Source organism: Loxodonta africana, chromosome 10, assembly GCF_030014295.1.
Source record: "Loxodonta africana isolate mLoxAfr1 chromosome 10, mLoxAfr1.hap2, whole genome shotgun sequence".
Taxonomy (NCBI): domain Eukaryota; kingdom Metazoa; phylum Chordata; class Mammalia; order Proboscidea; family Elephantidae; genus Loxodonta; species Loxodonta africana.
Window position 1 is genome coordinate 72,022,629 of NC_087351.1, and position 13,676 is coordinate 72,036,304.

General features: G+C 37.5%; 1 protein-coding gene across 1 annotated transcript in view; it reads left to right on the forward strand.

Moving 5' to 3' along the window:
* Window positions 1–13,676, forward strand: part of LRRC9 (leucine rich repeat containing 9) — a 134,971-nt gene that overhangs the window by 83,204 nt on the left and 38,091 nt on the right. The window contains exons 19-22 of the mRNA XM_064292546.1: window positions 9–143; window positions 1,162–1,339; window positions 3,915–4,135; window positions 13,342–13,464. Coding sequence (XP_064148616.1) covers window positions 9–143; window positions 1,162–1,339; window positions 3,915–4,135; window positions 13,342–13,464 — 657 coding nt within the window. The remainder of the gene's footprint in view (window positions 1–8; window positions 144–1,161; window positions 1,340–3,914; window positions 4,136–13,341; window positions 13,465–13,676) is intronic.

Genomic DNA, 13,676 nt, shown 5'->3' on the forward strand with positions numbered 1-13,676 from the left:
TTTTTTAGTTCTCTCTTTTACGGCATTCTAGTACTAAAGAGGAAAGACCACGGGTACTTAGTACATGGCCTTCTGCCAAAATTCTGACACAGTTTTCAAAGTCAGGACCATATTCACATCTAAATGGAAACTGGCACTTGAAGGTAAAGGCTAATTCTATTAAACCTAATATAAAAGCTTAATTTCAGTTAATTTTTAGTTAGCTTTGATCTGTTTATCATAAAGCGGGAACAAACAGAGAGAGGGTAGAAAAGTAGAAGAGCCAAATTAAAATAGAGAGGTCAAGTAGTGATTAGTTACATCACAAGAACTAGGCCTGGAAGGTGGTCACCATATAATTGGGGATTTATGGCAAGGTGCACCACAAAACCGAAGGATAGAGTCTGATAATAGGTCAAAAAAGGCAAGCAAATTTAAAGGCTCATAGCCAGAGAGCAAGTCTGGGTGTTAAGGGAAAATGGATCAGGAACCCTGGCAAGCAGATAGGGAAACTGGTCAGAATTCAGCCAAGGATAAGGGAAAAGTTTATAGAATGACAGCATATTCTTGTTGCATAAGGAGCCATTCTACCTCTTGACAAAGATAGAAACTGGAATAAGAAAAGATGACCCTTGAAAATGAAAGCTATTAGTGTCTTTATTTTTATTATAGAATATAGACAGAAAATGAGCTGTGATGCAGACATAATGATAGTTTTAGCAGACCCCACGAGGAGTTCTGGAAGCACGATGGCTCTTTAAATTTGTCCCAAGTAGGGTTGAGATGGCCAAGCTTTTATATCCCTCCATTATTGGATGTGGGCCACCCTGGAAAGGAACATGACCTTGGGTGAGGTGGCTCTTTGCAGCAGAGGCAGCCCCTCAGCTGAAGGCTGTTGCTGACATCACCCTCAGAAGCTGGGACAAGTCCTTCACTGAGGGGCATCTGACTGGCACATCACAGTGTCCATAACACCATGTAAGTGCCTCTTTGGAATTACAGTCATGTCAAATTTTACTTTGTTGAAAAGTAAGAGCTGTACAATATCCTTAATTCCTGAAGGAATTCCTTTCATGCTTACTTGTCACATTTGAATTGTTTCTTTAGCCTTTTTATCTTATGACCTTGATTGTATTTACTGGCGAAATTCAGAAGTAACATATAATGCAAATTATTCTACAGATAACTGCCCTAAATTTGGATGGGCAAAATCTCTTTGAAATTACAAATTTAGAAAAATTGGAAAATCTAAAGTGGGCATCATTCAGCAACAACAATCTCACTAAAATGGAAGGCTTGGAATCTTGTATTAACTTGGAAGAGCTCACGTTAGATGGAAACTTCATCTCAAAGATAGAAGGTAAAGGACTTAGGAACTTTGAATGCCTAAATTAACAAGAGCAAAAACGTAATAAAACTGAAGACAGAATTTCTAAACTTCTAGGGAAGTTTCAAGAAGTTTGGGACAGAGTATTCTAAACACCTATTTGTGGAATCAGTGGTTCATTGCTATATATAATGAGTTCAGCTAGCTGACTTTCACCTCCTCCACTGCTCTTCTCTCCTCTGTGCCAGTGGTTACCATCTCTTGCCAAACCTAGCACATACAAACTAGGTAGTCATTAATGTCTGTAGAGTTGAATAGGTGAATGAATGAGGTGTGCTTTTGAAAAAGATAAAGCACCCCAGTTCACTTTTCAAAATACAGAATTAAGGTTACATTTGAAAGTTAAAAACTAATGAAAATGAAAATTTACACTCACTAGAAGTTGAAAATCAAATATACTCTATAATCTTTTATATGATCCACGAACAAGTATAATTAAGCAGCTTTACTTAACTCTCAGTAATAATGGGACCGATATAATATATTTTATTTGGCTTTTTAAAGTTCAGAATTAAAACATATCTTTCTGGGCCAGGGAGAATGACAGACTTTCACTCCCTACCCCCTTTTAAGCTACCTAGATCCTTCACTGCAGTTGAGTCTATGCTCACCTGCAGCTTAAAAAAACATGAGTTTAGAGGACATTTTCTGGGATATACTAAGTTAAGTATTTTCTGACTCCCTCCCAGCTTTGTTTTATTCTTACCCCTATTTAAATCACTGAACCTGAAAAGAAACTGAAAGCAACCTTCCATGGCTTACTGATAATTTCCTCTGACTCTCCCTCTCCTCAAAGGGATAACTAACTTCTAGGAATTAAAAAAAAAAAAAAAAAAAAGTCCACAAGTATACATTATTGGATTGAAAACGGGAATACGTATACACAGATTTGGGTATACACACACAAACATATATACTTATTTGGGTATAGAATATTTCTGGATATGCATTTTGATAACATGATTGCCGTTGAGGAGGGAAAGTAAAAATTGGAAACCATAGCCAGGGAAGAGACTATTCACTCTTGCATTGTCAGATTGTTTTTTAGCATATATATCTACTCCTTTTTTCCTAAAATAGAAAATCTGATTTCAAAAAATTATATATACAAAAGCAAGTATTTAAAAAGTTTAACCATGTGTATAACATTTGTTAAATTTTATTTTAATAACTGTTGACAATGTTTCTAAAACTTGCTTGATCCTAAGAATCACTTGGGGTACTTGCTGATTATACAGATTGACAGACCTCTCCTCTGTAGATCTCAATTGAGAAAACCTAGGGTAGTTTAGTTACCTTTGTCTAGAATCGTCCCTAGTCTTCCATTCTATTCCCATGCAATAGGTTGTTCCTTTCACTTGGTATTTACAGTCGAGAACCTATTTCCTTTTCATTCCCTCTATAACCTACTGAAGGGAAGCTCCAACGCATATTTTTCTACACTGCTTTTTTTTTCTTTTTATAACCTGCTGAAGGGAAGCTCCAACGTGTATTTTTCTACACTGCTTTTTAGGGAGGATAGGATAGAAGCTACTTCACTGAACTTGAACAGAGATTTTTCTTATTTTTCTCTAGATGTGAATATCCATTTAAGGATAATATCCAGTTAAGGATTTAATATCCATTTAAGAATTTTTGTTTTGATGATTTTATCCTACCTTTGCCTAGATTGATTTACTTTCAGCATTGGGCGGGGCTTGTATGAAAAGGAAGCTGAATCAAATTTGTCGAGGATCAATTATTTGCCAAAACCTTTTTTTTTTTTATAGCTAATGTTTTTCAAACTTCATTCTATTTAATTCCATAACCCCTTAGAAGTACATTTTAGTATGTCTGTTTTATTAATGAGGAACTGAGGCTGGGTCTATACTCACCCGCAGCTAAAAAAAAATTGTTTAGAGGACATGTTCTGAAATATACCAGGTTATATATCTTGGTTTTTTCAACTGCATCATTCTACCTAAAGTTATAAAATGCCTACAGTACACACTGTGTGTAAGGGGTTAGACTGTGGTTTAAGAGGTGCCATTTTCTAAACTTCTGCCTAAGCGTACTTCCAGGCATACAAATGTAAAAGAATCAAGTTAAATCATTCTTTCCATCCATATGGTGCCATAATGAGGAATATTTTCCAGAGCAGCATATGCTAGTTCCTTACCCTCGAGGTTTTAAAATGAGAGCTGTTGATTATCTTGAGCTTTGTGTGAAGATTTGTGTAGTCGTGGTGGTGAAAATCTTTATTTTATCATTTGAAGGTGAATTGAAAGCAAAATTCAATGTTTTCTATATGCTGCCTTTTCTTATTACCTAGGGAAGAATGAATCTACTTAGAAATCTAAAAAATGGAATTTAATGTGTCAGATAGAACTTTATACACAGATAATATACTTCTGAAAAATAAGAAAAAACAGTGATGGTTAATACTATACAGTCCTTAAAACCACTTGAACTTAAAAAAAGAGTAAGAGTGAAATGACAAGCAGGTTATATTTTAAATTAACCTTTCAATGCTGTCTGAACCTTTCCTTGAATTTGCTTATTTTCCTAGGCATATCAAAGCTGACCAAATTAACTCGACTCAGCATGAATAATAATCTTCTCAGTGGTGTGGAAAAGCATACTTTTGATAACATGCTTCATCTTCACTCCCTTTCTCTTGAGAGCAACAGAATCACTTCATTGATTGGTTTGCAGAAAGCTTTTACTCTAATCGAATTATATGTAAGCAATAACTATATTTCTCTCAGCCAGGAGATCTACAATTTAAAGGTGAGTATCTGGCGTGGTCATTTTGGGGAAGTTTTTTTTTAATATTTACTGTTTCTTTACACTATAAAAGTAATGCATGTTCACTGCACATAATTTAGAAAATATAAAAATTAAGAGTAGCAAAGTCTATTAGAATGTATTTGTGTTTAACTTAAATATACATATAGACATATATATATGTGCAGCCATATGTTCCCTAGTTGATAGCCTTCTGGAGTAACTTTTTTTTTTTAATATTATTTTGTTTCATTTTTTTTTAACTTTTATTGAGCTTCAAGTAAACATTTACAAATCAAGTCAGACTGTCACATATAAGTTTATATACACCTTACTCCATACTCCCACTTGCTCTTCCCCTAATGAGTCAGCCCTTCCAGTCTCTCCTTTCCTGACAATTTTGCCAGCTTCCAACTCTCTCTATCCTCCCATTCCCCCTCCAGACAGATGCCAATACAGTCTCAAGTGTCCACCTGATACAAATAGCTCACTCTTCATCAGCATCTCTCTCCTACCCACTGTCCAGTCCCTTCCATGTCTGATGAGTTGTCTTCGGGAATGGTTCCTATCCTGGGCCAACAGAAGGTTTGGGGACCATGACCACAGGGATTCCTCTAGTCTCAGTCAGACCATTAAGTACGATCTTTTTATGAGAATTTGGGGTTTGCATCCCACTGATCTCCTGCTCCCTCAGGGGTTCTCTGTTGTGCTCCCTGTCAGGGCAGTCATCAGTTGTGGCCGGGCACCCACTAGTTCTTCTGGTCTCAGGATGGTGTAAGTCTCTGGTTCATGGGGCCCTTTCTGTCTCTTGGGCTCATAGTTATTGTGTGACCTTGGTGTTCTTCATTCTCCTTTGATCCAGGTGGGTTGAGACCAATTAATGCTTCATAGATGGCCGCTTGTTAGCATTTAAGACCCCAGACGCCACATTTCTAAGTGGGATGCAGAATGTTTTCATAATAGAATTATTTTGCCAGTTGACTTAGAAGTCCCCTTAAACCATGTTCCCCAAACCCCCGCCCTTGGTCCGCTGACCTTTGAAGCATTCAGTTTATCCCGGAAACTTATTTGCTTTTGGTCCAGTCCAGTTCAGCTGACCTTCCATGTATTGAGTATTGTCCTTCCCTTCACCTAAAGTAGTTCTTATCTACTAACTAATCAGTAAAAAACCCTCTCCCCCGCTCCCTCCCTCCCCACCTCGTAACCACAAAAGTATGTGTTCTTCTCAGTTTATACTATTTCTCAAGATCTTATAATAGTGGTCTTATACAATATTTGTCCTTTTGCCTCTGACTAATTTCACTCAGCATAATGCCTTCCAGGTTCCTCCATGTTATGAAATGTTTCACAGATTCGTCACTGTTCTTTATCGATGCATAGTATTCCATCGTGTGAATATACCACAATTTATTTATCCATTCATCCATTGTTGAACACCTTGGTTGCTTCCAGCTTTTTGCTATTGTAAACAGAGCTGCAATAAACATGGGTGTGCATGTATCTGTTTGTGTGAAGGCCCTTATTTCTCTAGGGTATATTCCGAGGAGTGGGATTTCTGGGTTGTATGGTAGTTCTATTTCTAACTGTTTAAGATAACACCAGATAGATTTCCAAAGTGGTTGTACCATTTTACATTCCCACCAGCAGTGTATAAGAGTTCCAATCTCTCTGCAGCCTCTCCAACATTTATTATTTTGTGTTTTTTGGATTAATGCCAGCCTTGTTGGAGTGAGATGGAATCTCATCCTAGTTTTAATTTGCATTTCTCTAATGGCTAACGATCGAGAGCATTTTCTCATGTATCTGTTAGCTGCCTGAATATCTTCTTTAGTGAAGTGTGTGTTCATATCCTTTGCCCACTTCTTCACTGGGTTGTTTGTCTTTTTGTGGTTGAATTTTAACAGAATCATGTAGATTTTAGAGATTAGGCGCTGGTCGGAGATGTCATAGCTGAAAACTCTTTCCCAGTCTGTAGGTGGTCTTTTTACTCTTTTGGTGAAGTCTTTAGATGAGCATAGGTGTTTGATTTTTAGGAGCTCCCAGTTATCTGGTTTCTCTTCATCAGTTTTGGTAATGTTTTGTATTCTGTTTATGCCCTGTATTAGGGCTCCTAGGGTTGTCCCTGTTTTTTCTTCCATGATCTTTATCGTTTTAGTCTTTATGTTTAGGTCTTTGATCCACTTGGAGTTAGTTTTTGTGCATGGTGTGAGGTATGGGTCCTGTTTCATTTTTTTGCAAATGGATATCCAGTTATGCCAGCACCATTTGTTAAAAAGACAATCTTTTCCCCAATTAACTGACACTGGGCCTTTGTCAAATATCAGCTGCTCATATGTGGATGGATTTATATCTGGGTTCTCAATTCTGTTCCATTGGTCTATGTGCCTGTTGTTGTACCAGTACCAGGCTGTTTTGACTACTGTGGCTGTATAATAGGTTCTGAAATCAGGTAGAGTGAGGCCTCCCATTTTCTTCTTCCTTTTCAGTAATGCTTTACTTATCCAAGGCTTCTTTCCCTTCCATATGAAGTTGGTGATTTGTTTCTCCATCACATTAAAAAATGTCATTGGAATTTGGATCGAAAGTGCATTGTATGTATAGATGGCTTTTGGTAGAATAGACATTTTTACTACGTTAAGTCTTCCTATCCATGAGCAAGGTATGTTTTTCCACTTATGTAGGTCCTTTTTAGTTTCTTGCACTAGTACTTTGTAGTTTTCTTTGTATAGGTCTTTTACATCTTTGGTAAGATTTATTCCTAAGTATTTTATCTTCTTGGGGGCTACTGTGAATGGTATTGATTTGGTTATTTCCTCTTCGATGTTCTTTTTATTGATGTAGAGGAATCCAAGTGATTTTTGTATGTTTATCTTATAACCTGAGACTCTGCCAAACTCTTCTATTAGTTTCAGTAGTTTTCTGGAGGATTCCTAAGGGTTTTCTGTGTATAAGATCATGTCATCTGCAAATAGAGATAATTTTACTTCCTCCTTGCCAATCCGGATGCCCTTTATTTCTTTGTCTAGCCTAATTGCTCTGGCTAGGACCTCTAGCACAATGTTGAATAAGAGCGGTGATAAAGGGCATCATTGTCTGGTTCCCGATCTCAAGGGAAAGCTTCCAGGCTCTTTCCATTTAGAGTGATGTTGGCTGTTGGCTTTGTATAGATGCCCTTTATTATGTTGAGGAATTTTCCTTCAATTCCTATTTTGCTGAGAGTTTTTATCATGAATGGGTGTTGGACTTTGTCAAATGCCTTTTCTGCATCAATTGATAAGATCATGTGGTTTTTGTCTTTTGTTTTATTTATATGGTGGATTACATTAATGGTTTTTCTAATATTAAACCAGCCTTGCATACCTGGTATAAATCCAACTTGGTCATGGTGGATTATTTTTTTGATATGTTGTTGAATTCTATTGGCTAGAATTTTGTTGAGGATTTTTGCATCTATGTTCATGAGGGATATAGGTCTGTAATTTTCTTTTTTTATGATATCTTTACCTGGTTTTGGTATCAGGGAAATGGTGGCTTCATAGAATGAGTTAGGTAGTATTCCGTCATTTTCTATGCTTTGAAATACTTTTAGTAGTAGCAGTGTTAACTCTTCTCTGAAAGTTCGGTAGAACTCTGCAGTAAAGCCATCTGGGCCAGGGCTTTTTTTTGTTGGGAGTTTTTTTGATTACTGTTTCAATCTCTTTTTTTGTTTTGGGTCTATTTAGTTGTTCTCCTTCTGATTGTGTTAGTTTAGGTAGGTAGTGTTTTTCTAGGAATTCATCCATTTCTTCTAGGTTTGCAAATTTGTTCGAGTATAATTTTTCGTAATAATCTGATGTGATTCTTTTAATTTCAGTTGGGTCTTTTGTGATGTGGCCCATCTCGTTTCTTATTCGGGTTATTTGTTTCCTTTCCTGTATTTCTTTAGTCAGTCTGGCCAATGGTTTATCAATTTTGTTAATTTTTTCAAAGAACCAGCTTTTGGCTTTGTTAATTCTTTCAATTGTTTTTCTGTTCTCCAATTCATTTAGTTCAGCTCTAATTTTTATTATTTTTTTTCTTCTGGTGCCTGATGGATTCTTTTGTTGCTCACTTTCTATTCAAGTTGTAGGGACAGTTCTCTGATTTGGGCTCTTCTTTTTGTATATGTGCATTTATTGATATAAATTGGCCTCTAAGCACTGCTTTTGCTGTGTCCCAGAGGTTTTGATAGGAAGTATTTTCATTCTCGTTGCATTCTATGAATTTCCTTATTCCCTCCTTGATGTCTTCTATAACCCAGTCTTTTTTGGAGGGTATTGTTCAGTTTCCAAGTATTTGATTTCTTTTCCCTAATTTTTCTGTTATTGATTTTGTCTTTTATGGCCTTGTGGTCTGAGAAGATGCTTTGTAATATTTCGATGTTTTGGATTCTGCAAAGGTTTGTTTTATGACCTAATATGTGGTCTATTCTAGAGAATGTTCCATGTGCGCTAGAAAAAAAAGTATACTTTGCAGCGGTTGGGTGGAGAGTTCTGTATAAGTCAATGAGGTCAAGTTGGTTGATTGTTGTAATTAGGTCTTCCATGTCTCTGTTGAGCTTCTTACTGGATGTCCTGTCCTTCTCCGAAGGTGGTGTGTTGAAGTCTCCTACTGTAATTGTGGAGGTGTCTATCTCACTTTTCAATTCTGTTAAAATTTGATTTATGTATCTTGCAGCCCTGTCACTGGGTGCATAAATATTTAATATGGTTATATCTTCCTGGTCAATTGTCCCTTTTATCATTATGTAGTTTCCTTCTTTATCCTTTGTGGTGGATTTAACTTTAAAGTCTATTTTGTCAGAAATTAATATTGCTACTCCTGCTCTTTTTAGCTTATTGTTTGCTTGATATATTTTTTTCCATCCTTTGAGTTTTAGTTTGTTTGTGTCTCTAAGTCTAAGGTGTGTCTCTTGTAGGCAGCATATAGACGGATCGTGTTTCTTTATCCAGTCTGAGACTCTCTGTCTCTTTATTGGTGCATTTAGTCCATTTACATTCAGCGTAATTATAGATAAGTATGTGTTTAGTGTTGTCATTTTGATGCCTTTTTATGTGTGTTGTTGACAATTTCATTTTTCCACTTACTTTTTTGTGCTGAGACGTTTTTCTTTGTAAATTGTGTGTTCCTCATTTTCATAGTATTTGACTTTATGTTTGCTGAGTCGTTACGTTTTTCCTGGTTTTTATTTTGAGTTATGGAGTTGTTATACCTCTTTGTGGCGACCTTAATTAACATTTACCCCTATTTTTCTAAGTAAAAACCTAACTTGTATTGTCGTATATCGCCTTGTATCCCGCTCCATATGGCAGTTCTGTGCCACCTGTATTTAGTCCCTCTTTTTGATTATTGTGATCTTTCACATATTGACTTCGATGATTCCCTGTTTTGAGCATTTTTTTTTAATTAATCTTAATTTGTTTTTATCATTTCCCTATTTGAGTTGATATCAGGATGTTCTGTTCTGTGACCCTGTGTTGTGCCTGTATGTGATATTATTGTTTGCTGACCAAAGAATTTCCTTTAGTATTTCTTGTAGCTTTGGTTTGGTTTTTGCAAATTCTCTAGGCTTGTGTTTATCTGTAAATATCTTAATTTCGCCTTCATATTTCAGAGAGAGTTTTGCTGGATATATGATCCTTGGCTGACAGTTTTTCTCCTTCAGTGCTCTATATATGTCATACCATTGCCTTCTTGTCTACATGGTTTCTGTTGAGTAGTCTGGACGTATTCTTATTGATTCTCCCTTGTAGGAGACCTTTCTTTTATTCCTGGCTGCTTTTAAAATTTTCTTTCTATCTTTGGTTTTGGCAAGTTTGTTGATAATATGTCTTGGTGCTTTTCTTTTTGGATCAATCTTAAATGGGGTTCGATGAGCATCTTGGATAGATATCCTTTCGTCTTTCATGATGTCAGGGAAGTTTTCTGTCAGGAGATCTTCAACAGTTCTCTCTGTGCTTTCTGTTATCCCTCCCCGTTCTGGGACTCCAATCACATGCAAGTTATCCTTCTTGATAGAGTCCCACATGATTCTTAGGGTTTCTTCATTTTTTAAAATTTTTTTATCTGATTTTTTTCCAGCTATGTTGGTGTTAATTCCCTGGTCCTCCAGATTTCCCACTCTGCATTCTAATTGCTCGAGTCTGCTCCTCTGACTTCCTATTGCGTTGTCTAATTCTCTAATTTTATTGTTAATCTTTTAGATTTCTGAATGCTGTCTCTCTATGGATTCTTGCAACTTATTAATTTTTCCACTATGTTCTTGAATAATCTTTTTGAGTTCTTCAACAGTTTTATCAGTGTGTTCCTTGGCTTTTTCTGCAGATTGCCTTATTTCATTTCTGAGGTCATCCCTGATATCTTGAAGCATTCTGTAAATTAGTTTTTTATATTCTGTATCTGATAATTCCAGGATCGTATCTTCATTTGGGAAAGATTTTGATTCTTTTGTTTGGGGGGTTGTAGAAGCAGTCATGGTCTGCTTCTTTATGTGGTTTGATATCGGCTGCTGTCTCCGAGCCATCACTAAGATATTGTAGTGGATTTATTCTATATTTGCTCACTGAGTCTTATCTTGTTTTGTTTTCTTTCAGTGTACGTGGATGGGATACTAGATTGTGCTGTCTTGATTGTTGTAGCCCTTGACTTACTTATTACCTATTACTAGCTGGTTTGGGCTGTTACCAGATATATATGCCTGAGTCCATTCACTATTCTTGAATAGAATCTGATTTTGGGTCATCAAGTGTGTGATGCACCCTGTCACCTATCCACCTTGAGGAGTAGTGGTGATAGTTGTATGCACCAGATTCTAGTAGCAGCTGGGGTTCACACTCCGGGAGGGCAGGATGCTGACAGGCTTCCCCCAAGTGTCAGTGAGGTAGGTGTGTCTCTATTCCTAAAGCATCTTGGTGGGTGGGCTCTGCAGCTGTACCTTAGGCCCCCAATGCAAGTAACTCTACAGATTGGTAGGTGTCACCCTCTTTAGACCCCTAAGGCAGGAGGCTAGGTGGTCTCGGGGGAGCTTCAGCCCTCAGTTCCCTGTTGTGGGTCAGTGAGGGCTCTGTTGATTATGCAGAGATATCAGACCTGGGAAACTTGTCTTTCCAGTAAATCCGCTGACTGGGACGCTGGCTCCAGGCTCCGAAAACAGTCGCTGCTTCCCCATAGTTGTTCGTTCTTGGTCTCTGTCACTCAGGTCAACTTTTTAAATCTGTGTTTGTTGGTCAGCGTTCATAGATTGTCATGTATGTGATCGATTCACTTGCTTTTCCGAGTCTTTGTTGCAAGAGGGATCCGAGGTAGTGTCTACCTAGTCAGCCATCTTGGCCCCCTCCTTGTAACTTTTTTTAATACTTAAATAAAATAGCCCAACCTCTGTCACCCCTAACTAGTACCTTCCTCACCATTTTTAAGGATTCCCCAACTGAAGTACTTCTAATTCAAGGCTGCTGTGTAACAGGCGTTACAGAGGGTTTGAACAAAATGGAGCACTAGTAGCACAGAATAAGAATTCGTTTTAAATGCAACGTCCGACTTCATTGTTTCTAAAGTTTTGGGGCCATTTCCTACCACTGTGAGTCTCACTCTGGCTTCTTTCCTGTTGCTGGTACCATATTGCTAGGATATGCTCTCCAACCAAAAACTTGTGTCCATTTATTGCCTTTCTTAAATTTTAGTGTCTTCTCCTTGGAAACTCTATGGGGCAGTTCTACTCTGTCCTATAGGGTCGCTATGAGTCGGAATCAACTCGACGGCAGTGGGTTTTTTTTTAGTGGGTAGTGTCTTCTCCATCCTATTGTTGTTAGTCACCATGGAGTTGATTCCCACTCATGGCAACTCCACGTGTGCAGAATAGAACTGCTTCATAGTGTTTTCAAGGCTGTAACCCTTTCAGAAGCAGATTACCAGGCCTGTCTACCGAGAAACCTGAGTCTTCAAAATGACACCTCTGCTTTTCAGCACTTTAAAGAGAACTTTCGCAGCAGATTTGCTCAATGCAACATGTCACTTGATTTCCTGACTGCTGAGCCGTGGTGTCTTAGTGGTTAACAGTTCGGCTGCTAACCAAAAGCTCAGCAGTTGAAATCCACCAGCTGTTCCTTGGAAACCCTATGGGGCAGTTCTACTGTGCCCTGTAAGGTCGCCATGAGTTGGAATCGACTCCACAGCAATGAGTTTGGTTTTTTTTTTTTTTGGCCTCCATGTGTGTTGACTGTGGATCCAAGTAAAATGAAATCCTTGACAACTGCAATCTTTTCCCATTTATCATGATGTTGCTTGTTGGTCCATTTGTGAGGATTTTTGTTTTCTTTATGTTGAGGTGAAATCCATACTGAAGGCTATAGCCTTTGATCTTCATCAGTAAGTGCTTCAAGTCCTCTTAACTTTCTGCAAACATGGTTGTATCATCTGCATATTGCAGACTGTTAATGAGTCATCCTCCAATCCTGATGTCCCATTCATCTTCATACAGTCCAGCTTTTCGGATTATTTGCTCAGCATACAGATCGTATAAGTATGGTGAAATAATACAACCCTGATGTGCACCTTTCCTGACTTTAAACCATACAGTATCCCCTTGTTCTGTTCGGATGACTGCCTCTTGGTCTAGGTACAGGCTCCTCATGAGCACAATTAAGTGTTCTGGAATTCCCTTTCTTAGCAATGTTATCCATAATTTGTCATGATCCACATAGTCAAATGCCTTTGCATAGTCAATAAAACACAGGTAAACATCTTTCTGGTATTCTCTGCTTTCAGCCAAGATCCATCTGACATCAGCAGTGATATTCCCTGTTGCACGTCCTCTTCTAAAACTGGCTTGAACTTCTGGCAGTTCCTTGTCAATGTACTGCTGCAACCGCTATTGAATGATCTTCAGCAAAATTTACTTGTGTGTGCTATTAATGATATTGTTCAATAATTTACGCATTCAGCTGGATCACCTTTCTTTGGAATGGGCACAAATATGGGTCTCTTCTAGTCAAATGCCCAGGAAGCTGTCTTCCATATTTCTTGACAAATTTCTTGAAGTACACTTAAAAACACCTAAATCACTATGGAATGGTAAATGCAAATATTAAAGTTAAAGGATGGTTAAACTCTTAAAAGGAAAAAATAACTAGTTAGGGTGTGCTACATATATATACGTATGTATGTATGTATACGTATGTATTTTTATTTCCTAGGGTTTGTACAACCTGGTCATTCTAGACATGTATGGAAATGTTATTGTATGGAATCAAGAAAACTACCGATTATTTGTAATATTTCATCTTCCAGAACTGAAAGCTTTGGATGGAATCTCAATCGTAAGTTGTTTTTTGACACATAGCATTTGGTTCCAGCATATATTCACATATTCATAGGCCATAAGCATTTTGACCATGGCTTTATTACTAATATAATACTCAAATTTACTAGGTTTATTAAAATGTAAGTCTCGAAAGCAGATTTTAGAACCATATTTAAAATTTTTTTCCTCTGGCCAGTTCTCAGTTGTCTAAATTGAGGTGGCGGAGGA